Source organism: Ambystoma mexicanum, chromosome 11, assembly GCF_040938575.1.
Source record: "Ambystoma mexicanum isolate Mex_15411 chromosome 11, UKY_AmexF1_1, whole genome shotgun sequence".
NCBI lineage: Eukaryota > Metazoa > Chordata > Amphibia > Caudata > Ambystomatidae > Ambystoma > Ambystoma mexicanum.
This window is the reverse complement of record NC_090934.1, coordinates 1,470,233,830-1,470,248,124: the sequence shown is the minus strand read 5'-3', so window position 1 is coordinate 1,470,248,124 and position 14,295 is coordinate 1,470,233,830. Positions and strand designations below refer to the sequence as shown.

At 55.4% G+C, this 14,295-nt stretch overlaps 1 protein-coding gene across 3 annotated transcripts in view; it reads right to left on the bottom strand.

Moving 5' to 3' along the window:
- Positions 1–14,295, bottom strand: part of MAP1A (microtubule associated protein 1A) — a 463,228-nt gene that overhangs the window by 87,001 nt on the left and 361,932 nt on the right. For all 3 annotated transcript variants that reach the window (XM_069625155.1, XM_069625156.1, XM_069625157.1), the window contains one exon: positions 10,024–10,164. In XM_069625155.1, coding sequence (XP_069481256.1) covers positions 10,024–10,164 — 141 coding nt within the window. The remainder of the gene's footprint in view (positions 1–10,023; positions 10,165–14,295) is intronic.

Here is a 14,295-nt window from a genome sequence, read left to right as displayed (position 1 = left end):
TTGCCGGTGGGCGGGCGGCTCTGGCAGTCTTTTCCAGTATGGGAAAGGTGGTGTTCCGACTCATGGGTTCTGGACACAGTACGATGGGGGTATCGAGTGCATTTCCTGTCTCCTCCTGTCCAGCATTGCATGGTTCGGACTGTGGTTCCCAGGTCTCGGCTCAAGAGGTTGGCCATGGACGCCGCACTCTCCAAATTAGTGTTGAAGGCGGCCATCATGCCCGTTCCTCTCCCTGTGCAGGGTCAGGGGTTCTACTCACGGGTGTTCCTGGTCCCCAAACCTTCGGGGAAGTACCGTCTAATTCTGGACCTCAAAGCCCTGAACTGCTTCGTCCAAAAGGAACACTTCAAGATGGAGACTTTACAGAACATTCTTCCGATGTTATTAAAGGGGGATTGGATGACATCTCTGGATCGCCAGACGCTTATTACCACGTGGCTCTCCGTCCCTGGCACATGCAGTCCTTCCGCTTTGCAGTGGGATCCCGACTTTTTCAGTTCAGGGTGCTCCCGTTCGGACTGCGATCTGCCCCCAGAGTTTTCACCAAGCTGGTGGCTCCCCCGGTGGCGCACTTACATCTGCGGGGCATTCAGATATTTCCCTACCTGGACGATTGGTTGATCAAAGCGTCCTGCCGGCAGACTGTCATTTCTCATCTCCGATTGGTCTGCCAGGCATTGCAGGACTGGGGTTTCCTGGTGAACTGGCAGAAGTCCCAACTGGAGGCTTCTCAGGATCTAGTTTTCATTGGTGCACAGGTTTGCACCAGGATGGGGAAGGTGTTCCTGTCCCTGGAGAGGGTCCGTCGCTTGCTGACTGTTCTGGGCAGGGTTCTCGGGAGGCAGTATGTCCCGGCCCGCCTATTGCTGAAATTGCAGGGGCACATGGCTTCTTGCGTGTTTCTAGTTCCCTGGGCCCGTCTTCATCTACGCCCCCTGATGTCCTACCTTCTCTCCCACTGGCTCCCTTCATCTCAAGCTTACGAGGCTTTGATTCCGGTGTCTCTGGCGCTGCGGGTCTCCCTGCAGTGGTGGTTGAGGGTTCCGAAACTACGGGCTGGGGTGTCCCTGATCATTCCTCCTGTGACCACACTTACTACCGACGCCAGTGGAAGGGGCTGGGGAGCTACGTTGGGAGTCCTCTCTGCTCAGGGGTTGTGGGATCCGGAAGAGAGCCATCGGACATCCAATTGGCAAGAGTTGTGTGCCATTCTCCGGGCTCTGGTGTACTTCAGGAGTTTGCTGATGGGCCGGGCAGTTTTGGTCCGGATGGACAATACGACAGCTTTGGCTTACGTCAACCGCCAAGGGGATCCGGTCGCTCCTTGAATGCCCTGGCAGCTCAGATAGGTGCTTGGGGGGAATCACATCTGGTGTCCCTGGTGGCTTCACATATTAGGGGGGTGGACAATGTTCGGGCGGATCTACTCAGCCGCCTGTTTCCCTCCTCGGTGGAACTGGTCTTCCCGACCCAGGTTTTTGCAGAGATCTGTGTCAGGTTCGGGACCCCTATTCTGGACCTGCTTGCGTCTCCAGCCTCAGCAAAAGTTCCCCTCTTCTGCTCTCGTTTTCAGACAGAGGGTGCGTGGGGGGTGGACGCCCTCTCTGTGCAGTGGCCTTAGGGTCTCCTTTATGCTTTTCCACCTATTCCTCTTCTGCCTCGGGTGGTTCAGCGCATCAGAATTTCCAGGGTGACTGTATTGTTGTTCGCTCCGTACTGGCCCCGCCAGAGTTGGTTCCTCTCTCTGTTGGAGCTTCGGTGCCAGGAGCCTTGGCTGGTTCCGAAGTGGCCTTGTCCCCTTCTGGGGGAGCTACAGTTGGGGGTCCGCCAGATACAATGGGCAGTGTGGATATTGCACAGGCTAGGCTGATATCGCAGGGGTTTCTGGTCCTGTGGTGGATTCCATAATGAATGCTCTTAGACCCTCCACTCTGAAGGCTTACGGCAGACATTGGAGCCATTTCCGGGACTGGTGTGGGCGGTCTGGGATCCCCCCCCCTGCGTTCTGGCCTCCCCGCTATCCTTCAATTCCTCCGGGATGAGTTTGACAAGGGCCTGGTGGTTTCCACGCTTCGCTCTCAGTGGGCCTCCATAAAATTCCTTTTGGGGAACTCTGGTGGGCACTTGGATGGGGAGGTGTTGGTGGGGAAGTTGCTCAGGGGTTTTTCTTCTTCCCGTCCTTGTACTTATAAGGGGCTTCCTCCTTGGGATCTCCCTCTTGTCTTAAAGTTTCTTCAAGGGCCTCCCTTTGAGCCCATTTCCGAAATTGATATGAAACATCTGACGCTGAAGACTGCTTTTCTGATTGCCATAACTTCTGCCCGTAGGCTTGGGGAGATTGGGGCTCTGTTATGTCACCCCCCTTTCCTGAGGGTTCTGCGGAATCGGTGGTGCTGAGGTGTGATCCGAAGTTTCTCCCTAAAGTTGTTTCTCGTTTTCACACCTCTCAGGATCTGGTTCTCCCTGCCTTTTTTCAAAATCCGCAAACGCCAGAGGAAGTGGCTTGGCATAGCATTGATGTGCGGCGGGCGGTGTTGGAGTACTTGGCTAGAAATGCCCCTTACCGCCGCTCTGACAGTCTTCTGATTACTTTTGGCCGGCTGGGGCTGGGCGTAAGGCATCTGTAGTGTCCATTAGCCGATGGATCCGTCGTGTGGTCTCCATGGCCTATGTGGCTTCGGGCCTGCTTGTGCCTGCGCACGTTCAGGGGCGGTCCACCAGCGGTTTGGCGGCCTCATGGGCCGATGCTAGGGGGGTTTCTCTACAGGAGATATGTAGAGCTGCCACTTGGGCTGATCAGAGCACCTTCATCAACCACTATAGGTTGAATGTCTCCCACTCGGGGGTTGGTTCCTTCGGGGTTGGAGTTTTGTCTGTGGGGATGTAAAATTGGAGTTATTAAAGGTGTGTGTTTCTGCACTGTTTTGACTCTGTGTCTCATTGGGACCTTTTTCCCCGTTTGTTGCTTTGGTATACCTCATGAGGTAAGTAGTGGGACGAGGAAGAGTGGAGGTAATGTTCTGCTTACTTACCTGTAATCTTCATTACTCCTAGTCCTACTCTTCCTCGTCACAGTACTGACGACCCTCACCCTCCCTGCGGGGAAGGTCCCATGCTACGGCTTGGTAATATGAAACTAAGTGACGTGGGTGTGGGGGAGGAGTTATAGAAATAAGAAGAAATAGAAGAAGGTCCTGTGTCGGAGGCGGGTGCCTCATGAGGTAAGTACTGTGACGAGGAAGAGTAGGACTAGGAGTAATGAAGATTACCGACCCGAGAGGATGGAGCAATGAGGCTCAACACTCGACCGAGAGGATGGAGCAATGAGGCTCAAGACTCGACCCGAGAGGATGGAGCAATGAGGCTCACTCGACCCGAAAGGAGCAATGAGGCTCAACACTCGACCCGAGAGGATGGAGCAATGAGGCTCAACACTCGACCCGAGAGGATGGAGCAATGAGGCTCACTCGACCCGAAAGGAGCAATGAGGCTCAACACTCGACCCGAGAGGATGGAGCAATGAGGCTCAACACTCGACCCGAGAGGAGCAATGAGGCTCAACACTCGACCTGAGAGGATGGAGCAATGAGGCTCAACACTCGACCTGAGGGGATGGAGCAATGAGGCTCAACACTCGACCTGAGAGGAGCAATGAGGCTCAACACTCGACCTGAGAGGAGCAATGAGGCTCAACACTCGACCTGAGAGGATGGAGCAATGAGGCTCAACACTCGACCCGAGAGGATGGAGCAATGAGGCTCAACACTCGACCCGAGAGGATGGAGCAATGAGGCTCAACACTCGACCCGAGAGGATGGAGCAATGAGGCTCACTCGACCCGAAAGGAGCAATGAGGCTCAACACTCGACCCGAGAGGATGGAGCAATGAGGCTCAACACTCGACCTGAGAGGAGCAATGAGGCTCAACACTCGACCTGAGAGGATGGAGCAATGAGGCTCATCTCTCGACCTGAGGGGATGGAGCAATGAGGCTCAACACTCGACCCGAGAGGATGGAGCAATGAGGCTCAACACTCGACCCGAGAGGATGGAGCAATGAGGCTCAACACTCGACCTGAGAGGAGCAATGAGGCTCAACACTCGACCTGAGAGGATGGAGCAATGAGGCTCAACACTCGACCTGAGAGGATGGAGCAATGAGGCTCAACACTCGACCCGAGAGGATGGAGCAATGAGGCTCACTCGACCCGAGAGGATGGAGCAATGAGGCTCACTCGACCCGAAAGGAGCAATGAGGCTCAACACTTGACCCGAGAGGATGGAGCAATGAGGCTCAACACTCGACCTGAGAGGAGCAATGAGGCTCAACACTCGACCTGAGAGGATGGAGCAATGAGGCTCAACACTCGACCTGAGGGGCTGGAGCAATGAGGCTCAACACTCGACCCGAGAGGATGGAGCAATGAGGCTCAACACTCGACCCGAGAGGATGGAGCAATGAGGCTCAACACTCGACCTGAGAGGAGCAATGAGGCTCAACACTCGACCTGAGAGGATGGAGCAATGAGGCTCAACACTCCAACTGAGGGGATGGAGCGATGAGGCTCAACACTAGACCTGAGAGGATGGAGCAATGAGGCTCAACACTCGACCTGAGAGGATGGAGCAATGAGGCTCAACACTCGGCCCGAGAGGATGGAGCAATGAGGCTCAACACTCGACCCGAGAGGATGGAGCAATGAGGCTCAACACTCGACCCGAGAGGAGCAATGAGGCTCAACACTCGACCTGAGGGGATGGAGCAATGAGGCTCAACACTCGACCTGAGAGGATGGAGCAATGAGGCTCAACACTCGACCCGAGAGGATGGAGCAATGAGGCTCAACACTCGACCTGAGGGGATGGAGCAATGAGGCTCAACACTCGACCTGAGAGGATGGAGCAATGAGGCTCAACACTCGACCCGAGAGGATGGAGCAATGAGGCTCAACACTCGACCCGAGAGGATGGAGCAATGAGGCTCACTCGACCTGAGAGGAGCAATGAGGCTCAACACTCGACCCGAGAGGATGGAGCAATGAGGCTCAACACTCAACCCGAGAGGATGGAGCAATGAGGCTCAACACTCGACCTGAGAGGATGGAGCAATGAGGCTCAACACTCGACCCGAGAGGATGGAGCAATGAGGCTCAACACTCGACCCGAGAGGATGGAGCAATGAGGCTCAGTTATTAAATAATCACAGCTGATGGATACAATCTATCAGCAGGAAGAAGCAGCGAAGCGGGGCGTGAGGGGCGTGAGGTCTGCATCTGAGAGGCAAGTGAGGCCAAGTGGCGCTGGATGCAGGAACCAGGAGCCAGGCCTCGCAGGCTCGCCCACAAGGTCACCACTTCCTGGTCCCTGAGCAAGGGGCACGTGTCCTCAGCTTATGGATTCCTGGGCCTACCTTACCTCACTCAGTGATACACACACACCCGTCCTCCCCCCACCAGACCACTCATCCTGGTAAACAGAAAACTCAGGGAGTCTGAGCACCTGCGGCCAAACAAGGGGTTCTGGGACATGCCATTGACACATTGGGTGCCTTGTCGAGCCCCCCCCCCCTCTTGCCCACGGGCCCCACTGCGCCACTGCGCTCCTCCTCCGCGCCTCTTCCTTGCGGATCTGCTCAGACCCGGCCCCTGGTGGCTCTTCCTTGGAATCTTTCAGGGGAATGCTTGGGGGGGATGAGGGGGGAGCCCGGGCGGTATTCATCAATTCCTCGGCCCCATTGGCGTGTTGAGTCGCCCACCAAGTACAGGGGATGCCGGGCAGAGGAGTACGGGGAGGTCCACACCTCTAAAATAAGAGAGAAGAGCCATTTGCAAGGCCAACACCCTGAGCAAGCACTGGGGCTAGTGAACAACCCCCCCCGCCCCCTCCCCCCACATGCCCCTGTGAGATGCTCACAAATACTCGTGATTACCGCAGCATTCTAAAGATGCTGATTGGCTGAGCCATATTCACTACTAGAGCAGGTCACAATTACTGTGATTCTAAATTAATTATGTCATCCCGTATTTACCTTTTGCCCCGAGGGCGCTCAGGCAGTGCCAACGCGGTCTCATTGGTTTTAAGTGTGTGGTGCTCAGACCAAGTTAACATTGTGCAGAGTGCCAGGAGAGGGCGGGATAACACTGCGCACATGGCCAGGAGAGAGAGGGATAACATTGCGCAGAGGGCCAGGAGAGAGCGAGGGATAACATTGCGCACAGGGCCAGGAGAGGGCAGGATAACACTGCGCACATGGCCAGGAGAGAGAGGGATAACATTGCGCAGAGGGCCAGGAGAGAGCGAGGGATAACATTGCGCACAGGGCCAGGAGAGGGCAGGATAACACTGCGCACAGGGCCAGGAGAGGGCGGGATAACACTGCGCACAGTGCCAGGAGAGGGCGGGATAACACTGCGCACATGGCCAGGAGAGAGAGAGGGATAACATTGCGCACAGGGCCAGGAGAGAGCAAGGGATAACATTGCGCACAGTGCCAGGAGAGGGCGGCATAACACTGCGCACATGGCCAGGAGAGAGAGAGAGAGAGAGAGAGAGAGAGAGGGATAACACTGTGTACAGTGACAGGAGAGGGCGGGATAACACTGCGCACAGGGCCAGGAGAGGGCGGCATAGCACTGCGCACAGGGCCAGGAGAGGGGGAGGGATAACACTGCGCACATGGCCAGGAGAGAGAGAGGGATAACATTGCGCACAGTGCCAGGATAGGGTGGGATAACACTGCACACAGTGCCAGGAGAGGGCGGCATAACACTGCGCACATGGCCAGGAGAGAGAGGGATAACATTGCGCAGAGGGCCAGGAGAGGGCGGGATTACACTGCGCACAGTGCCAGGAGAGGGCGGGATTACACTGCGCACAGGGCCAGGAGAGGGCGGGATAACACTGCGCACAGTGCCAGGAGAGGGCGGGATAACACTGCGCACATGGCCAGGAGAGAGAGAGGGATAACATTGCGCACAGGGCCAGGAGAGAGCAAGGGATAACATTGCGCACAGTGCCAGGAGAGGGCGGCATAACACTGCGCACATGGCCAGGAGAGAGAGAGAGAGAGAGAGAGAGGGATAACACTGTGTACAGTGACAGGAGAGGGCGGGATAACACTGCGCACAGGGCCAGGAGAGGGCGGCATAGCACTGCGCACAGGGCCAGGAGAGGGGGAGGGATAACACTGCGCACATGGCCAGGAGAGAGAGAGGGATAACATTGCGCACAGTGCCAGGATAGGGTGGGATAACACTGCACACAGTGCCAGGAGAGGGCGGCATAACACTGCGCACATGGCCAGGAGAGGGAGAGGGATAACATTGCGCACAGGGCCAGGAGAGGGCGGGATAACACTGCGCACAGTGCCAGGAGATGGCGGGATAACACTGCGCACAGTGCCAGGGGAGAGAGAGAGAGGGATAACATTGCGCAGAGGGCCAGGAGAGAGCGAGGGATAACATTGCGCACAGTGCCAGGAGAGGGCGGCATAACACTGCGCACATGGCCAGGAGAGAGAGAGAGAGAGAGGGATAACACTGCACACATGGCCTGGAGAGAGAGAGGGATAACACTGCACACAGGGCCAGGAGAGAGCAAGGGATAACACCGCGCAAAGGGCCATGAGAGAGAGAGAGAGGGAGAGGGATAACACTGCGCACCTGGCCAGGAGAGAGAGAGGGATAACATTGCGCACAGGGCCAGGAGAGAGAGAGGGATAACACTGCGCAAAGTGCCAGGAGAGGGCGGCATAACACTGCACACATGGCCAGGAGAGAGGGATAACATTGCACACAGGGCGAGGAGAGAGAGGGATAACACTGCGCACAGTGCCAGGAGAGGGCGGCATAACACTGCGCACAGGGCCAGGAGAGAGAGGGATAACATTGCGCACAGGGACAGGAGAGAGAGAGAGAGAGAGAGAGAGAGAGAGAGAGAGGGATAACACTGCGCACAGGGCCAGGAGAGAAAGGGATAACATTGCGCACAGGGCCAGGAGAGAGAAAGAGAGAGAGAGGGGGGATAACACTGCGCACAGGGCCAGGAGAGAGAGAGGGATAACACTGTGCACAGTGCCAGGAGAGAGATTGAATTCACTTGTAATCATTTCTATAGGCCATTAGACAAGGAAAGGGGCAGTGACATTCTGAATGTCTCGTTCCTCTTAAATATGGGGGCACCGCTCCATTGTTTCTTTGCCAGGTGGCGGCAGTGTCATAATAAGGTTGGCACCTTACAGAACCATTCATCAGTAATGTGCTTCACACACCCCCCGCCCCGCCCCCACGAACCTTTATAAGAATGTGGATCTCTCTATCTGCCCATTGTAAACCGCAGGCCATTTGTCGAATCATGGCTTCTGAAGCGGGTTGCTTGGGTTCCAGAGGAGCGCGTCTGGTAGTGGTGCGCCTCGCGCCCTCTCCTGGTCACGCTCCCCATTTCCCCCAGGGTCTGGTAGTGGTGCGCCTCGCGCCCTCTCCTGGTCACGCTCCCCATTTCCCCCAGGGTCTGGTAGTGGTGCGCCTCGCGCCCTCTCCTGGTCACGCTCCCCATTTCCCCCAGGGTCTGGTAGTGGTGCGCCTCGCGCCCTCTCCTGGTCACGCTCCCCATTTCCCCCAGGGTCTGGTAGTGGTGCGCCTTGCGCCCTCTCCCGGTCACACTCCATTTCCCCCCAGGGTCTGGTAGTGGTGCGCCTTGTGCCCTCTCCTGGTCACGGTCCCCATTTCCCCCAGGGTCTGGTAGTGGTGCGCCTTGCGCCCTCTCCCGGTCACACTCCCCATTTCCCCCCAGGGTCTGGTAGTGGTGCGCCTTGTGCCCTCTCCTGGTCACGGTCCCCATTTCCCCCAGAGTCTGGTAGTGGGCGCCTTGCTCCCTCTCCTGGTCACACTCCCCATTTCCTCCAGGGCCTGGTAGTGGTGCGCCTTGCGTCCTCTCCTGGTCCCGTCTCCACGGTCCCCTTTTCCCCCAGGGCCTGCTAGTGGGACGCCTTGCGCCCTCTCCTGGTCACGCCCCTCCTTTCCCCCAGGGCCTGGTAGTGGTGCGCCTTGCACCCTCTCCTGGTCACGCTCCCCATTTCCCCCCCAGGGCCTGGTAGTGGTGGGCCTTGTGCCCTCTCCTGGTCACGCTTCCCCTTTCCCCCAGGGCCTGGTAGTGGTGCGCCTTGCACCCTCTCCTGGTCACGCTCCCCATTTCCCCCCCAGGGCCTGGTAGTGGTGGGCCTTGCGCCCTCTCCTGGTCACGCTCCCCCTTTCCCCCAGGGCCTGGTAGTGGTGCGCCTCATGCCCTCTCCTGGTCCGGTCCCCATTTCCCCCAGGGCCTGGTAGTGGTGGGCCTTGCCTCCTCTCCTGGTCCGGTCCCCATTCCCCCAGGGCCTGGTAGTGGTGCGCCTTGCGTCCTCTCCTGGTCACGCTCCCCCTTTCCCCCAGGGCCTGGTAGTGGTGGGCCTTGCGCCCTCTCCTGGTCACGCTCCCCCTTTCCCCCAGGGCCTGGTAGTGGTGCGCCTTGCACCCTCTCCTGGTCACGCTCCCCATTTCCCGCCCAGGGCCTGGTAGTGGTGGGCCTTGCGCCCTCTCCTGGTCACGCTCCCCCTTTCCCCCAGGGCCTGGTAGTGGTGCGCCTCGTGCCCTCTCCTGGTGCGGTCCCCATTTTCCCCAGGGACTGGTAGTGGTGCGCCTTGCACCCTCTCCTGGTCACGCTCCCCATTTCCCCTGGTAGTTGTGTGCCTCGTGCCCTCTCCTGGTCCGGTCCCCCTTTCCCCCCAGGACCTGGTAGTGGTGCGCCCTGCGCCCTCTCCCGGTCACGCTCCCCATTTCCTCTGGTAGTGGTGCGCCTCGTGCCCTCTCCTGGTCCGGTCCCCATTTCCCCCAGCTCCTGGTAGTGGTGCGCCTTGTGCCAGGCATAGGCCTCGTTCATGAATGTGGGCCGTGCACGGCCCCTATTGGTTGGGAATCTGTGACGCAACACTCCTTTGAGATGCTCTGTACATGCACATTTTAGACTTCCTCTTAGATGCCAAGTACTCACCTCTGGATCTCTGAACACTTCAAAGAACCTCTGGAAAGTGAAGGTCCCGCTCTGGAGGATGAGATCTCCTTCCTGGTCTGAGCACTGTCCGCTCAGGATCAAGAGCTTGTGTGCCGACGGGTCAGTGACCAGGGATTGCACCTGCGGGGGAGAGGCAGGTTACTCGAGACGCCATTGGCACCGAAAGGGCACATGGCATGGCATAGAAATAGGCTACAGAGGCACTTCTGCTTCTCAAGTTATTCCACACAGACGGTAAACACTTTTCATGAATTAGAATCGCTTTCGTGTTGGCTTATCGTGGTGTTGAAAGACATTTAAAAGAAGCATGCATAATTAAACGTATTAATTGCAGAACCAAGCCATCAAAATGTCAACTTAGAGGTGATGTTAGGATGTTTGCAAAAACTTGGTTTGGATACAAAAATTTGAGCAATGTTTCCAGTTCTTATTTTGACAAAATGGAACTGGTCAGAGTGAAAACTTAACTGGATTTCACATGTTTTCATGCACGTGACACTGCACAATACAACATGAAAAGGCTCTCCCACTTTACAGCACAACCCCGCTCATGGCGTCTGCCCCAGAGTTCAAGCTAAGTTTGACGAGCATCTCTGCTTCTGGGTCTGCTGTTTCTTGCTGTCATTGGCCTGTGCAGCCCTACACGCTTAGGTTCCACACCCTTACGCCTAGGCAGCATTTAATTAGACTCAGCTGCCAATCCTAGTACTTGCTGCATACATGTAAAAAGAGGACAAGGAAAGTATAATGTATAATTGGTCATTTATAACACGCTTAATACTTGGAGGTTTCTAAGCACGGATCCGGGGACCGAACCTGTGGTGCTCGGTCGTCTTGCTTCCAAGAATAGCACGTTTCCCCTGAGCTATCCTCCCGGTTCCCCCAGGGAACCTTTATGCATAAGGACAGGCAGACATCAGTCAAACACTTGCTCTCGCGCTGCTGCTTCTGGAAGCTGTTGGGGATCTAGCATATAACGCGCGCGTCGAAGGAGGGCGCACACCTCCCGAGACCCCTCCCCTGAGGACGTAATGTGCATCCCAGTGTTTACCCGCAACCTGCGGCACAGCATGTGGCCAAGACCTTGTTGCTGGCATTAGCCCAGCCCAACAGTGCCAATAAAAGTCTTCAAGTCCTTTGAGAAAGTCCAACTGTTGAAGGACATTAAAAGCAGGATATCCGGTGGGTTTGTAAATCTTCGAGGACCTTGGGGAAGAAAGAAGCATCTAGGATGTTCCACACAACAATGTGAATATCCTGTTATGTTATTTGGCATTTATATTGCACTCTATATATATCATTGGTATGATCTTAACACGCTTGTGGGTTTAAAGCCCTTCGGGACTGTAGTCCAGGTCAGTCGAGAGAGTAGGGTAGTAAACGGTCAGTATGTGTGCAGCTGTTGTGATTGCCTGATGGTAGCTGCATCCCAACACTAGGTGCAGTGGTAGTGAGAGATCAGTCGAATGTGTGCAGTCTGGTGGTTGGTCTCAGAGACTGCATCCTGGCGGCATTAGGCCCGTGTATGAAGCTTATGTGTGCAGCTAGGCCGATTTTTCGTGGGTTATAGCTGCGTTCTAGCAGGATGTTGCGGTGTTCATGGTGTATTGTTCGTATGTGAGCATCTAGGCCGAAATTGATCGCGGGGTGTAGCTGCGCTCTATTGTGTGCTGGTGTAGAGTAGAGCGTGAGCATAGTTATAGGAGAGGCGAGTGTCTGGAGTGGAGGATGTATTCTTACGAGCCCACTGTTCCGTATTACATTCACGCGTTTCGCAGTAGCTGCACTCGGGTTAGAGTAAAGCGGCGGAATAGGAGCACAATGCAACAAAAAGACCAGAAACTGCTAAAGGATTGCCTCAACAATTTCAGTAGGTAAAGGTGTCGCTCCTAAAATCCTTCATGCTACGGAACACTGGCAATCGACAACCCAATGGCCAATAAAAATGGAAGCCGCGTGATTAAATGCAGCGGAAATTAAAAAGTTCATTAAGTTAAGCAGCACACGGATCTACCCAGTGCTGTCAGCTATGCCCCCGGGGTATCCATATTCTCGAAACTGAGGTCCGTAAACGAGCACCAATCTACCATTCTCCTTGCTACTCAAAGCTCAAGACCAGGAATTTCAGCCAGACCACATGATATTCAACCTATCTGAACGCGGCATTAGAAAGACTCACAGCCCTGTTCCCAATGAGCCTTGAGTACGGAACCATGGCCGGCTCGGCAGAAACTTTACCGTCAGCTTGCACCATTCATTCCAGGTAGATCGTGTGCACCACCGGGTCCATGCTCTAGCTTTGGTCTGACCTGGCAACCCTCAAAGGAAATTTCCGTTTGGTGCTTAGGGTTAATTAAAATTTGAAGTAACCTTCCGGAAGTAGCATCTATTAAGCGTAACAGTAGCGCGGGCACTATAGTATCCATGCTTGTAGATTCTAAATAAGCGTTACGACGTTCATTCACTGGCATTTGTTTTCGTTTTTCACTGAGTTTTTAGCAGCTTAAGATAAAGGGAAGTATTTCACAGATCTGTATTCCACCATTTGGAATGTATTTCTTCAGGATCAAATAACCCATAGGCCTCAGGGCTTTGTAAATGAGTGCCCTGGACAGGTGCCAGGCTGAAAAAGGGGACTGATTTATCTGCGGCAGGGAGTGGTGGAAAACGTCGCCAGTGGTCCGGTTGGTGGAGTCGTGGAATTACGTTGCCAGTGGTCTGGTTGGTGGGGTGGTGGAATACGTCGCCAGTGGTCTGGTTGGTGGGGTGGTGGAATTACATTGCTAGTGGTCCGGTTGGTGGAATTACATTGCCAGTGGTCCGGTTGGTGGGGTGGTGGAATTAGATTGCCAGTGGTCTGGTTGGTGGGGTGGTGGAACACATTGCCAGTGGCCCGGTTGGTGGAGTTGTGGAATACATTGCCAGTGGCCCGGTTGGTGGAGTTGTGGAATTACATTGCCAGTGGCCCGGTTGGTGGAGTTGTGGAATTACATTGCCAGTGGCCCGGTTGGTGGGGTGGTGGAATTACATTGCCAGTGGCCCGTTTGGTGGGGTGGTGGAATTACATTGCCAGTGGCCCGGTTGGTGGAGTTGTGGAATTACATTGCCAGTGGCCCGGTTGGTGGAGTTGTGGAATTACATTGCCAGTGGTCCGGTTGGTGGAGTTGTGGAATTACATTGCCAGTGGTCCGGTTGGTGGAATTACATTGCCAGTGGCCCGGTTGGTGGGGTGGTGGAATTACATTGCCAGTGGTCCGGTTGGTGGGGTGGTGGAATTACATTGCCAGTGGCCCGGTTGGTGGGGTGGTGGAATTACATTGCCAGTGGTCCGGTTGGTGGAATTACATTGCCAGTGGTCCGGTTAGTGGAATTACATTGCCAGTGGTCTAGTTGGTGGGGTGGTGGAATTACATTGCCAGTGGCCCGGTTGGTGGGGTGGTGGAATTACATTGCCAGTGGTCCGGTTGGTGGAATTACATTGCCAGTGGTCCGGTTGGTGGAATTACATTGCCAGTGGTCTAGTTGGTGGGGTGGTGGAATTACATTGCCAGTGGCCCGGTTGGTGGGGTGGTGGAATTACATTGCCAGTGGTCCGGTTGGTGGAATTACATTGCCAGTGGTCCGGTTGGTGGAATTACATTGCCAGTGGTCCGGTTGGTGGGGTGGTGGAATTACATTGCCAGTGGCCCGGTTGGTGGGGTGGTGGAATTACATTGCCAGTGGTCCGGTTGGTGGAATTACATTGCCAGTGGTCCGGTTAGTGGAATTACATTGCCAGTGGTCTAGTTGGTGGGGTGGTGGAATTACATTGCCAGTGGCCCGGTTGGTGGGGTGGTGGAATTACATTGCCAGTGGCCCGGTTGGTGGGGTGGTGGAATTACATTGCCAGTGGTCCGGTTGGTGGAATTACATTGCCAGTGGTCCGGTTGGTGGAATTACATTGCCAGTGGTCCGGTTGGTGGGGTGGTGGAATTACATTGCCAGTGGCCCGGTTGGTGAAGTGGTGGAATTACGTCGCCAGTGGTCCGGTTGGTGGATGGAGTAAATTACGCCTTGAGACTTTCCACACTGGCCTTTCATCAGTGGAGGGTGACCGAGCTGCCTGTCGTGTTGCAATGATGGATGGATAACTAGTTCTGCAAATAAGACTGGTTTTGTCCAGCACACCATTCTAACTCCATATTTAGGCGGGTGCTAGATTTCTTTCACAGTTTCAGGGACTCGAGCTTCGAGTTGTGGGAAAAGATTGAA